At 37.5% G+C, this 14,472-nt stretch overlaps 1 protein-coding gene across 4 annotated transcripts in view; it reads right to left on the bottom strand.

The window, feature by feature from the left end:
* The window catches only part of GLRA2 (glycine receptor alpha 2), a 125,764-nt gene that overhangs the window by 99,409 nt on the left and 11,883 nt on the right, over nt 1-14,472 (bottom strand). Inside the window, exons 2-3 of one of the 4 annotated variants that reach the window (XM_062603626.1) lie at nt 5,825-5,892; nt 5,661-5,728 (exon numbers count right to left, since the gene is read on the bottom strand). The exons of 1 other annotated variant lie outside the window; for it this stretch is intronic. In XM_062603626.1, the coding sequence (XP_062459610.1) occupies nt 5,661-5,663 (3 nt within the window). In that variant the 5' untranslated portion in view covers nt 5,664-5,728; nt 5,825-5,892. The remainder of the gene's footprint in view (nt 1-5,660; nt 5,729-5,824; nt 5,893-14,472) is intronic. 2 more of the 4 variants (XM_062603623.1, XM_062603624.1) reach the window with 2 other exon arrangements.

Here is a 14,472-nt window from a genome sequence, read left to right as displayed (position 1 = left end):
CCAGACCCTGTGAGCAAGCCTCTCCAGGCTTGAGCACTTCCTATCTTTAGTTCAGTACATTTGTGACAAGGTGTACTGCATCCCTAAGAGATTGATTCTGACATCCAGATTGATGAAGTTTTCTAACCCGTTGGGTTGATGCTCTACAATCTCACTGGGAGCCATGTTCTTTTTTTTCTTGCTTTCTTTGTCATTTTCTTTTTGCTGTTGTGTAGATGTGAGTCAAAACAGAAGTGTCTACTAATCAAAGCAAGACAGTCCTGAGAGAGGTCTCAAGAACAGCACATGTATTCAAGATACTTAAAAAAGCTTGTATCTGTTTTTCACAAGCCAGTGTACTTTTTATGATGGTGTTGTTTCATACAGGATGAGGACTTGTGAGGATACACTAACCCTAATCATACTTTCCCTTGTGTTTTCATCATAGAAGCTGAGCATGTCTTATAAGTTTAATGAGACAGTTTTAGTTATAAATCCAGGAAAGCACTGGATTTTCATTCTGCAGAAAAGAAGGCAGGAGCTGTCATGAGCAAGTGCTGATAGAATAAAATTCCTACAACTAGTTGTGCAACTGCCTTCTTTTTTCTTTGAAATAAGATATATAATGAAGCCTATGGAAAGCAGAGGGCTTTTCCCCCCATGACATAGAAATCATAAACAAGTCAAATTAGTAAATTGTTTAGAAATACCTAAAAATAAATATTTTAATGAACTTCAGTGGTTTGTGATTTAGATAACAGAAAAGAGTCTGAAGAATCCTTATTCAATGAAGTTTGTGTATGATGATATATATTATACCAAAAGCATAAATAATTTTGAAAGGATTATGCTGTCTTTTCTAGTATGTATCTTCATAAATACATCAGAGCCATCACACTGACAAACTCAGAAAAGCTTTCTCACTGTAAGTTTTGTTGTTAGAAGCATAACAGCACTGAAAATTGTGTTTATGTCTGATAGGCTTTGCATACATATGTATGTATAGATAATTTAATAAGAAAGAAAAATGGAAATATAACAGGTACAGCACAAAACTGCAATTACTTTTTTCTCCTGTTCTTGTGGTATAACCACTTGGGAAGGATGTGTGTTTACACAGTCAGACTTAGTCATGTGCAGAATTTTGGATTTACTTTTCCTGTGCTAACTGTGTAACTATCTTCTGAAGAAAAATTGTCCTGAGAAAACTCTCACAACATAGAGCTCAGGCAGACTACAGTGTGTATTTTGCAAGCTCCTGAGGGTAAAAGTGGGTGGACTGTAGTAATGCACACCTACACAACTATGAGTACACCTGCTCCACAAATTCTTTCTGACAGCACTGCTGCTCTGAACGAGGAGTGTGGACCAAAAGATTCAATCAGTTTGCAACATAGCTCAAGGCAACTCAGATAAACAGTTTTTGTCTGTTGTCAAACCATAAGATGGGAGTAATAGTTACATGCTGAAGAAATAGTCATCTGATTAGTTTTAGTAGATTTATCTGAAGATTTAGGCACTCAATCTACAAATATACTGTTTGTGTTACAGGACTCTAGATAAAAATGGTCTTTCAGCAACCACCAGATTTGCTGCCCAGAGCTTCGGCAAAGCCCTTGGTCTCAGGCACTGCTATGGCAGGGTTGATGCAGGGGAGCCGTGCTCCCTCTTCAGTGTTACTTTCTGTCTCTGAACTGATCTTAGCCTTCCTTCCATCTTAGCCCCCTGCCAATAGCATTGATCTCTCAGGCTTTGAGACTGATGTCTGACGAAAGCAGCAGACTTTAGCTGTCCTTCCATGGGTAGGAAGGTCTTGCCAAAGAGACTGCTCTCTCTCTTTCTAAATCCTAAATATGAATGCTAACTGAAAAATAGTGGTTTAATGACCTATTTTAAGGCTCAGAAGATGTTACAGAAGATCACTTGGTTACCTATGTACCTAAGCATGCAAGGTGTCCCCAATGGCTTCAGTGGAACTTTCTTACGCAATTAAAACTATACATGTGAATTAATCCACATGTAACAAGCTCATTTGCAGTTATGTTTTTTCTACTGGAAAGATAATATACATTCAGACACAACCAAGCTTTTAAAACAAAGGAATGGCATTTTCTTTCTGCTAACAAAATTACTCAAAACACAACTAGAGTTTGATGCATTTACCCCAACAGCGAACCTGCTGCGTAGTGTCAGTCACTGATTATAGGGCATAACAACAATAATAAAGTCCTCACAGTTAATAATTTCTGTAATTAACAATTAGCTTGTCGATGAACAAACTGCTTTTACTTTCTCCTACAGCTGATAGCTAAAATTCCTGGTCATTAGCAGCATTGAACATCTGAATTCTTTGGGACTCCGCCCAGCCCAATGTGGATTACTCATCTTTGATACTCAGCTGCAGTCACGCTGTACAGTGAATTTTCTGCTGAATACTGCATGTGTGAATGCTTCCAAAAATGGATACAGAGTTTACTGGCATAACTGATTTATTCAGTGAACTTACTCAGGAATGCCTTTTCACCTTTCTCTGCTAGTTAGGGCTTAAATAAATCAACGAAGAATATTTCCAACGATTACATCTTGACTCATCTTCTTCTTTACTATTTTTATTTTGGTATAATATATACCATTCCAATATGGAAGAAACCATTTCTTTTGGAGAAAAAAGAAATCAATTGTGCTACTGCCCCATATGTGCATTATAGTACAGAAAGTCTAATACATTTGCATTTTGTTTCCCTAGATCTTTGGGAACAAAACTTGTGAATACTCTGTGGGATTCATCCATTTGGAGAGAATCAGCACAAAATCCTGTTTTATTTCTGAATTAAATGTTTTAGCTTTTAGAAGAATATGCTGGACATAAGAGCTCTGCTGGCCTCTCACAGAGGGATGAATTTCATGATGGTGTCTGTCCTATTCAGAAAACAGAAGCTACTCCTGTTAATGTTATTGAGAACCTGGCTTACTGAATTTAGTAGGTCTGAGACTGTAATCCTGTTTTCCATGTTCATTTCTCCTACTGAAAGCTTCTCTAAACAAGTTTTCATCTCCCAAGTTTCTAATGAGCTGCTGCGGATCATCCATGTTCTCATGTCCCTTCGGTACATATGCATGGTTTCACTAAGCATTCCTGTCCTCTGAGAAAGGAGTGTCTCTATTGAATTTACAATCCAGGGTTTTAAATGAATCGTTTGGTTTTATGTCAAAACCATCAAGAGCACTTTATAGGGAAAAATTAATCCTAGGAGTCAAACAAAACTCAGTACTTATCACAAGGGATGACAACATTTTTACCACATGATTATGTCTATTTCAGAAAGGCAAAGTAGATGGAACAGTAATTGATGTGTGCCTCTCAGAGCAGTTTTAAAACATCCTAAAAGTGATGGCACTAGTCGTTAAAGAGGTGACAGCATTAAGAAAATCAATATCAAACCATTGAACAGCATCTAAGAGAAATCTTTCCATAGTTTTGCAGATATTATGAACAAAGCAAAATAAGAAAGCCAATTTCTTTGTTTTCATCTACTTGAATGTTTGGCTGTTTTCAGCAGAAATGTGTTAATGAACATTGGAAAGGTGCACATTAACATATTTGATAGAAGGTAAAATGCAATGAGGGGATTTAATCAAAGCAATGAAGGAGTCTAATTAATGCAATCAGCATTAGGTCGTGCAAATATTTTCATTGAATGCCATCTTGTAAAGCTAGTGACGTGCAGGTTTTTTTGCTACTTAACACTATGCTAATGCCTCTGCACACTAGGATAAACAGACGTGGCTGGGTAAAAAAGGCTACATGCCTAGCTATCTTCTCAGAATCCTTTAAATATATATTAAAAAAAGTTTAAAAATAAAAAAAAAGAAAATTAAGGAAGTTGATAATTATGTTACATCAAAATATGTTTTCTCCTGTATTTTTTAACTTGATTTTAGTTTTCATTTAAAGTGTTTTTAAAATACTACAGATACACAGGCTAAAGTTTTACTTAATTGTTTATTTTATGGCTTTGTATGTTATAGCTTGTCATTTATAGAAGAGTCTTTCCCACACTATTTAACAAATCAACCTGCCCTACATATAAATTTTACTTTATCTCTAGAAAACATTAAATAGCATCTTAGGGGGGTTTATGTAAAAATATCTGGGACATTCCTTAAGCATCACTTTCTAAAATGATGGCATGAATTACAATTGAATTTAAATGAAGTATTTGAATATTAAATTAAATATTTCTGTTGGGCTAAATCTCTGTTCTTCCTTTGTAATGCAAAGATCGCAAGGCAGTATCTATCCAATTTTTATGAAAAAATATTTATTTGGTATATCTTAAGTCCTTTTGTGTAACAAATTCATTTTTAGCTACCAAGAACTCAATCCTACAGGATGCTAAGCATCTTTATTGCCTCTGGCTTCAGCAAATACAGAAAGACCTGGATTCTTTGTAGCAATGCCTGGAAAGCAGTTGGAAAACTACATTGCAGTTCTTCAGAAGTGCCCATAGTTTTCTATAGCCACCTGAAACAATGAGAAGAAGTCTTGCAAAATTTCAATGAAGGTTAATTTATTTTGTGGTAGCAGTGACTTGAATAGTTCAGTCGAAATGGAGTTTGTAACCAGGCTCTTTCTGGAATGGATTTAACATTCTTCCTGTATATGAATACCTGATAATTATTATGGGTTTATCACATTATTATAAGAAAGCCATCAAAAATCACTCTCTGGGCTAACAGCAGTAGTCAGGTATATGTATGCTTGAATACATAAGTGATCTTTTTTACTCAGTATTTGAAAAAGATTTAAAACTTCAGCATCTTTTTTAATAGCTCAGAAAAGTTTTTTTTTTAGCAAATAGTAAAAAAAAAAAAAAAGAAAAAATTCATGTCTAGAGTAAACCAGAAAAAAGTTGGACTAAAATTTTAATTTTTTTAGCTTGTCTCCTTTATCCCTAAATTTTGGCAATTTTTGAAGAAAAATCTCATCTTGACATGAAAAATTGAGCTATTTATTTTTATATGTAACAAAATTGAAACTCTGCAATGTTTCATTTTAATATATATTTTGACTGATAGTGTTCTTTGAATTCAGTCAAAATACACATTTCAGTCAGCTGGGATCCATAGTACCAATTTAACCCTCAAAATACCCAAATTTCTTTGTAGAAAAATATGTTTTAGTCATTTAACTCAAGTTATACATTCACTTCATTTGCTGATGTGGCTGCAATGCACAGAGATTTAGCAAAGTTAAACAAGACTGTTCTGGCAGTTCTGTCAGCACAATCTGCAGCAGCAGATAATTCAACATGTGGTGTAAGACCCACTCAAAATATGGAGTGCTTGGCAGGGAGCCCCACAGCTGAGCTCTAGCCATTCCTCCGCCTCTTCAGTGTTAATACAACCTGAAAAAGCTGGTTTATGCTCACCTATATTTGCTGCCATTACAGACAGTACAGATTGTGTAGGTATGTTTAGACTTGGTAGTTGAGTTTAATTATTTATATGTATTTTTATATATATTTTTAGATAGCTATTTTATATTTATTTTATTTCAGCTCATCTGGTAGGCTTGTAGTAGCTTCATAATTTAGGAATGTCCCCACGTCCTAAGCATCTCTATTCTACATCACATCCCACTCCTTCACAAGATGGCTTCAATGACCAGTCCCACTCACCATTGTAGTTTCTGCTATTGAACCAAAGCTGTTGATAAATATGTTGCAGGTAACATTTACAGGAGGACCTGCAAGTTGAACAATAAATAGAAAAATTGACAGGTTGTGTTCATGACATATATTAAGTATTGTTGCTCTCTTGCCAATGGCATCATAGCACTTACCATTGTGGTTTCTGTGACTGATCCAAAACTGTTGATAAAAATATTGCAAGTAACGTTTACTGGAGGACCTGTGGAATGCAATAAAAATGTTGCAATATACATTGAAACAAAAGTACAGATCCCTCAGCCTCCGTACAGTCTGGTACAGATGTGGCTGAAAACAAGTGAAAAGTGAGGTTTCCCAAACAGATCATGTAAATTTTGATGAAAAGAAAAACATCATTAACAGTAATTTAATTAACCTAGTTTCATTGGAAGTTGTTATATAAATACACAGAACTACATCCTTGCATTTAAGTATTTATGAGAAGAGTTGAGTGAGGGCAGGAGTATAACAGTTTTTTCCTTATCCACTGTACCAATGCAGAATATGGTTTAGCATTACAAACACTCCTCTCTCATTTCCTTCTCAGACTTAAAATTAAAATATTATCTCTCCACATTTATTTCACTCTGTATGCAAAGTCTTGCCACTGAAATTCTCAACAAGGACTACTTTTCATACTGACTCAAATCCACTGAAAATAGACTTGGACAAGAAGCCTTTTGTGCACCTGATCTGAAGATGTCTGCATTGCCATAAGCAAATATTTTAGCAATATCTGTTCTGGCTCAACATAGCTTTTGTTAAACAGCTATTTGTAATCTCTTCCCTCCCAGATCCTTTCCTGTTTTTCAGTGGTCACTGACATGTAGCAGAATGAATGCGGAGTTAATATTCAATTAGTTGTCTGTTAGCCACTAATTTCTTAGGTGTGATGAAATAAACAGGGGTTCACAACTGAATCAACAATGATTAATGCTAAATGCCTAAATTTCAGTGACACAAAAGTTGGTACAAACATCGAGTATCAAGTACATTCTTATCTCTTTTCTCATTGTTTTTATTCACATAATTTTTGTAATATTATAAAATAATGTCAGTGCACAGAATATAAATAGCTACACTTGGTTTCATATTTAGACCTGAAATTGCAAAAGATGGAAACATGATTACTTTCTTTTTTGAAAAATGGAAAGATAAGTAATGTGTCAGGAATGCTTGCTACCCCGGTCATCTTTCTGTCCTGCGTATCTGGAAATGGCTTCAAGGAGGATTTGCTTCTGGCTTCAAAGTAAGGCTGGACAGTTTGTAGTTCTGGATCCTCCTCCTTGTCTTTCTCAAATATGGGAATGATTTTTTTTTCTTTTTTCCCATGATGAAGAACCTCCTCTAATGGCCATAAAATTTTAAAGATAACTAAAAATGGCCTCACAATACCATCAGTTCGCTCCCTCAGCACTTGTGGGTGCTTCCTATGTGGTTACAATGGTCTTATCTGTACCCAGTTTGCCTAAATACTCTGCAGTCTGATTCTTCTCCACTGAGTTTTCCTTGATCTGGACTTTCCGTAGGTCTCAGAGGCATTGGATTCCTGAAGACCTTATCAGTGAAGACTGAGATGAAGAAGGTACTGAATGCCTTGTCGTTTTCCCATGTGTTTTGTCAAATTTTCTTTAATCTTATGGTGTTGCATTGCAAAAGCTGCCAAATATGAGGACCATGACTTTCAATTCTGAGTGCCAGCAGAGCCCAGTAAACATGCTTACCTATGTTAGGAAACATGCTACTTCAACACAGACTTCAGTTCAGATGAACACTAAGTAGGTATGTGCTAGAGCATTGTATCTTACAACAAAGAAAACAAAGAAAATATCTGCCTTCATTTCTCTACTCAGTTGTTTTCTGCTGGTAGATGTAAAGAGAAATATAGAAATGTGGACCCTGGGAACTACTAACCTGTCAGTCTCAACTCTGTTGAGACACCAAAATAGAAGCTATGCTAAGGCCCATGGAGGACAGAGAAGTGGTTTGAGACAGCCAGAATGGCTTCACCAGGGGCAAGTCCTGTCTGACCAACCTAGCAACCTTCTGTTATAGAGTGGCTACATCAGTGAAGAAGGGTAGAGCTATGGATGTTGTCTATCTGGATGTCTGTAAGGCCTTTGACAGAGTCCTTTACAATATCTTTCTCTCTATATTGGATACAATGTGTGCTCACAGCCCTAGAAACATTCAAGATGAGGTTGGACTGGGCTCTGAGCAGCCTGATAATGGTCGAAGGTGTCCCTACTCACTGCAGGGAGTTTGGACCAGATGATCTTTCAAAGTCCCTTCTAACCTAAACTATTCTAAGATTATGATTCTGTGATTCTATAAATCTGCAAAACTGACCATGTTCTCTTCACCCTCAGAGTTTCCTGGAAAGAGTTTTGTCAGTGAGATATCACCAATTCAGTTTTTTTTCCTGATCATTTATATTTACTTATAAACATAAAAAATGTAATGCAAGATTTACAACTAAATGAGAACTGTAGATATTTACTAAAGTATCTTAAAATCTAGCATTTGATCACATAAATCACAGATTCTAAGCTAGAAGACCAACTTTCTGTTAAAGTCAGTCTGCTGGTGATGGGGTTTCTAAATGTGCATAAAAAAGATGAGCTAAATGAAGTAGATAAGAAAAAGATAGCTAACTGAGCACTGAATTTGGTTATGTTTCTATTCTTTTGTATTGATCTTTCAGGTTTATTTTACTGATAATATTCCAGTGGGGAAGGGGTGTATAGGTCTCGTACATCTTAAGAATTACACTGCATCCTATGAGATTTTTCTGATCTAGTAATTAATTTAAAATGAAAGCAGTAAATTTCTATGAAGTATAGCCAAGGTTTGAGAACACAATCTAAAACTCTTCAAAGACAAAGGAAATATTTAATTTGTCTTTATTGCCTAAAATCTAAAAAGAGTTGTCATTTCCTCTAAAAAATTAAGCAAAGTATACTTTATAATGAAATCCCTTTTCCCCCACTTGTTTTTTTTTTGCCACCTCCAATGCAACAGGGTAACAGTCCAGCTGCATTTCAGGCACATTTGAGGTAATCAAAGTGATTTTCGAGTCACAAGGAAAATGTCTGCTTCTTGAAAGGACACAGGTGAAAAAAAGAAAAAAAAAAACCAAACAGGTAACTAATGCTCAAAGCTACCAGGCAGTAGCAGTCTCTTGTATTCTGACAAACAGCTAAGATACTGTTTCTGTTCCCTACACTCTCGTCCCCCTGCAAATACTGCCAGTCAAGAAAACTACTGCTCCAATACACTGTCTTATGGAAAAACTCTGACATTTTGGTATGTTACACACCTCCTGTGACTTCAGGGCACTTGGCACTTACAGAAAGTCCTCAGCACTCATCTGCTCACCCTACTCATGAGAAACCTGACTATACCAAATATTTCCCTGAATTTGCTGTGGCATATTGCCTCACAACTCATGTACCAGAGGTGTCTGTGACCTTGTCTGGTTGCCTGGCTAGAGAGTGAATCCTTTCCTTGTCAGTTGCCAGAGGGGGTGAATCCATCCCACTGCATGGGTGAATCCCCATGTTGACTGATGAGTGCTGAAAGATGTACCCTGAGCCCCATCCAGCTGCTAAGTGCAGCTTTTGCTGAATATTCTCCAGTCTTGATAAGACACAGCCTGAAAGCTTCCTTCATTTGGTATGTTCTTGAGCAGACCTACTTGTACTCTTGCCCTGGAGATCATCCTAACTGCAACTAATCATATCTGTATTCACACATCCATCCTAACTGCCTTTTGGTGTACAACTTCCAGGCTGCACCTGGTAGCCTTTTTCTCTTTACAATAATTTCAACCATATAGATAAAATATCATTAGTGGTAATATTATAATCATACAAAAGATTTAAAATGATACCTCTGCACTTGTTAATTTTCTTTTATATGTCTATTATTAAGGGATTTTGTAAGGCAAGCTAAAATACCATACACACACAGAGAACTGTGGGCAAATCAGAGAGATGTGGAAGCAAAAATGAGAGATAGTGAGGCCGAACCACCTCATGGAATGGCAATGAAAATTCTGGCAAAATGTTTACAGATCTGTGAAGAATCTTATGTCTTTCTGTATATGTAGTAGATTTTGGTCTACTTTCTGATTTTGGTGCAAATGGTACAAATGGAAAAACGCTTTTCCCACCATCTCAGTGCATATACAGGGGAGAGAGGTGAGCTGAGCTGCCCTTCTTACCTTATCACAGAGAGCAAGATAAGCATCAGGACTGTTTCAGAAGACTAAAATCAATCCCATCTGAGTGTGGGGATAGATCAGGTTCACAGGAACAGGACCAAGGGTCAAAGTGAGGGGGCAGTGAACCCACCAGGGACTGAGCATCCTTTCATCTGTGGAACAAGTATTTCATGTCTGAGATCAAACAAGGGAGGTGATCAAATATGGCTGAGCAGGACAAAGACTCATATGCTGACCTGAACACTGGTAACACAGATCCCAGGGCAGCAGGGAAGGGTAGCAGAGCTTGTTGGAGATGGTTTCTTAATTGCCAGTTCTAAAGGCAGCTGTGGGTTTAGCGACCATTTATCCTCAACCAAACTGAACAGCTTCTGAGTCTAGCACAGTCTTCTTGAGACCTGAAACAGAGCTAACCCCTATGGAGGGCTCTGCTTTTGCAGCTGCAGTTCTACAGGTGCCTGAATTCCAACTTCAAAAGCTTTCCAATGCATCTCTTCATGGCCCTCCAGGCACATCCCTGTAAGTCAAACAGCAAGGCTGAACTACTGCTCGGACACCTCAGATGGCCGTGGTCATTAGACAGGAGCAAGTGGCTTGTCTACCTTCATGGCTGCTCAGAGTATGTCAGGCAGGGTGCTATCAAAGGCAATTCAGCCAACCTTGTGGTCAGGGCCCATGGATATTGGGCCAAGGAGAGAAAGGTAGCTTTGATGTGCTAGAAAAATTCCTCTGAGCCACAGGGATCCTGTAGCTACTCCAGAAGCAGTTTAGCTTGCGCAATTGTTTTCAAGGATTTGTATAATTCATAGTCCAACTGCTGATGAGAAAATTCACATGATTTAACAAGCTTGAGCTTCTAATAAGAAAGCAGGAGGTAGACCATAGGTAGTCTTTATTGCAAGTACCTAGGTAGGCCTTTTAACTTTCCTTATTGTTCTGCTTTTGGGAAAAAACAATGTTTCCTCCATTTCAGCAGAATCATCTCATTAGAATGTTAACAGCAAGGGAATCAGTCACAGGAGGCAAAATTAATGACAGCAGGAAAACATAGTTATCCTAAGGCTTAAAAATCAAGGTGACATTTCTTACTGGGGAGTGATGCCTTTCATTTATGAGGTTGTCTTTCTGTGGGATTCCTGTAGAGTATGCACTCACCCTGGCCCCCCAAGTCATTATATGACTGGTAAACTGAGAATTCCTTCTTTTTTGAAAGCACTTGCCACAACACAACGTACCCCAGAAATTATTATGCTTATGTCATTTTTGTTATTCATTGATGACAATTGTACCTACTAAACAAAAACAACAAAAAAAAGAAAACTCCAAATGAAAAAATAACAAAACCAAACAGGCACAGATTTCAGGAACCTGTGAAATACAGTAATTACATGGTACTTTGCACTGATGCAATTTGCTTGAAAAATCAAATAAGAAAATTATTGTTCTGCTTCATCAAGCTAAAACCAACATCCTCTGAAAGTTCATCTGTCATATATAGTAACTCAGCTTGCCGAGAATGTCATATCTCCTGATGGGAATGTGGCAACAGTTTTGGGTGCTTGCTCAGACTCAGAACCATATTCTGTGACATCAATATACATTTATTATCAACAGAATAAGACTAAGAACCACAAGGCACTTATAGAGCCAGAGCAAGACCTGCAGAGACATTTAGGTGTCTAAATCCTCTTTAGGACTGTCTCCCACTGATATCACTTAGACCAAATACTACCAAGTATCTGAGGAATATATGTGAGCAACACCTCTTATGACAATTATGTTTACATACTGGAGGAGACACAACATGACCTACCCAAAGCAGCTGAGAGATAGAGGCAGGGCTGAATAGAATCTGCAGAAAAGCATTAGAGAGAAAGTATCTTTTTTCCTAGTTTCAGGTGCCTATTTCCTGACATGCACATGCAGGCACACACACAAATATAAATAAACAAATTGCCATAAAGAGAACTCTCCTCTTACATCAAGATTTAAGCTGTTTCCCTTCACTTGGTTGACTTGAGAAAACATCTGACCAAAAACATGGCCTTATGATGTGACCTGCATATAAAAAGGGCATACAACATTCCAAACCTGAAAGCTCTTCTTCAGCAAAATGCCACTAAGGCCTCACAAGACAAATACTCCAGTGATTGTCAGATCCAGGTGATTACAGTATCGGACACAGAAAGAAAATTTCTCTGGAGTAAGTGCAGCTAAAGCCATCAATATATATACATTGACATAGTCTGAGGTCAAACAGTGCGTAATCAATTTGAGAAGTGGTTTGTGAGTTTTCAGCTGTGGGACTATTGCTGAATGTAATGGGAGTCATGCCAGTGAAATCCTATCAACTTTTCACAGAAGGAGAATCCCTGCTAAGATGCGTCTTTTTGTGTGCTTTTAAAGCACTTGTGAAAATTCTTGGATTGGCAAGCTTGGAAAGCCTTTGTCCACAGACCCAGCACTGGAAGAGGAAGGTAAGTCTCACACTACAAAACCTTCAGTTCTGCAGTTGGCATTACAAGGTATTCTACAATCTGTTTATTTTCCCTGACTCTTTCTGCTGAGGCTGATAACAGAAACATATATTACTGACAGCTCTGGGGTTCAGTGGGATATTTTCACATAGGTTATCTAACAGACAGTGCACAAGAACAATATTTAGGCACTATTTTATTTTACTGCAGAATGAAAAGCCCTTTAAACAGTTGAAATGCTCCTGATTTATCTGGCTAACCTGAGCTAGTCTGAAAAGAATATATAGCCATCCAATATATATAGCAGTCACAATGAATTGTACAAATGCTGGAGCTGGCTTTCACGTAGGTAGTTTGAGGGCTGCAACTGATGTAGTCATGGCATGCTGGAATTCACTGGAGGCCATTAACCTCAGGCATTATAACTTGTGCTGAGCTCTTTATCATGTCGGTGTGGCACAGAGCACCTCTGAGCAAATTACTTGAAAGCTAACTCAGATATTTCTGCACAAGCTTCAGTTGTACTTGTGACTGAGTGCAGCCAGTCCCAGAGCTAAAGTCTTCCATGTGCAAATTAGTCTGTGGGAGTAAATCTAAGAACCAGTGAATCACAAAACTTACATCCGGAAACTTCCTGTTGGAACTACAAGCCTACAATGCAAAGTTGATTAGTACTTATGTCAACTTTGGAAATATTAAAATGAATGATTTAACTCTTCATATGTCCATCAAACTTTGGTTTTTATCTCTGAGCCCTCCACTCTTCTTTCAAATCTTTCCATTCCAAGTCATAACAAGCACATCACTGCAAGACTTTCTGAAGTCTTCCTTCCTCCAGTACAATAGAGCAATGGGTTGTATTTAGGGAAATTGAATTGGTTGCTTTTTTTATAACATAAAAAGGTCCAGGCACCGGCTTCTTATCACAAAACTGTGCTCACTGAAGTGAACAAATGGAAAGGCAGAGGGTCTCAGACCTACTGGGAGCAAGTAGCAGAGATCCTCCTTGTACCTTATTCTGAGGAACTGCTTGGTTGCTTTGCACTAATGGAGACAGAGCTCTTCACTGCTGATCGGCGTGTGAACTGCATGTGTGCAGAGGCCTGGAACATTCCCAAATGTGGTTAAATAAAAGGTGGTATTACATGTCTAGTCATGAAATTTGCACTCCAGTGTAGAGTCAGTTAAACTGCTCCTAAGTAATCTTACTTTTAATAATGTTTTACAAAGTCAGCGTAGCCAACTCATCTAAGAGACTGCATGGAACCACAAGATAAAAGATTTTCACTGCAAAGAGAAGGCAGGAGGGAAGGTTTACTTAGTGAAAAAGGGAAGTATTAATAAAGATACTGAAATGTTGTAAATCAGCCTAGGTTTCTATTTTCAGTCATAATGAACAGCTGCACTCTGCTCAGCATACCTCAAAATGTTTATTTTTAAAAAGCCAAAAACAATTAGAACTTTTTTCTTTTTTAAAAAATATTTCTTCGTTCTTTCTCTGTGATTCTGATCTTGCACTGCAGGAATTAATGAAAGCTCAGTTATAAACGTCAATAGGCACAGTCTCAAGCACATGTCCACAGAAAGGTCTCAGAATCGATTTTAACTCCTTTAGTTTGTTTGTTTGAGCCTCACATATTCACTGTATTTCACAGTTCTGCCAGCTTTTCCTTTAATCTCTCCATAATGTTCCTTGTTTTAACTGTTTGAAGGCCTACACAAGACTGAGAAAAAAAGCAGTTTGGATGACTAAAATTATGAGCAGACATTGATTTATGGCTGCTAGGGAATAATACACCAAATGATATATGTGACACAGGTGAATGATGGGATTTAGACAAATGGGATAGCTCAGGCATAGGGATAAATGGCAACAGAAATGATCAGGAGCTGGTATAGATGGAAATCTGCAACTGGTCAGAGACATACAGATCCCACTATATCTAGCATTAATAAAATAAAATTTTCTTTTTATTTTCAAAACTTTTCAATTTTTTGCCTCCTTATAGTTCCACTAATTTCCATACAATCTGTGCAGAATATTACTTTGAAATTAATTCCTCCCTCCTGACTCTCAGCT

The sequence above is a fragment of the Pezoporus occidentalis genome, unplaced genomic scaffold (assembly GCF_034315485.1).
Source record: "Pezoporus occidentalis ecotype Australia unplaced genomic scaffold, CSIRO_AGI_Poc_V1 ctg81, whole genome shotgun sequence".
NCBI classification, from domain to species: Eukaryota; Metazoa; Chordata; class Aves; order Psittaciformes; family Psittacidae; genus Pezoporus; species Pezoporus occidentalis.
Note: the sequence above shows the minus strand (reverse complement) of the source record. Positions and strands in the feature narration are given on the sequence as shown.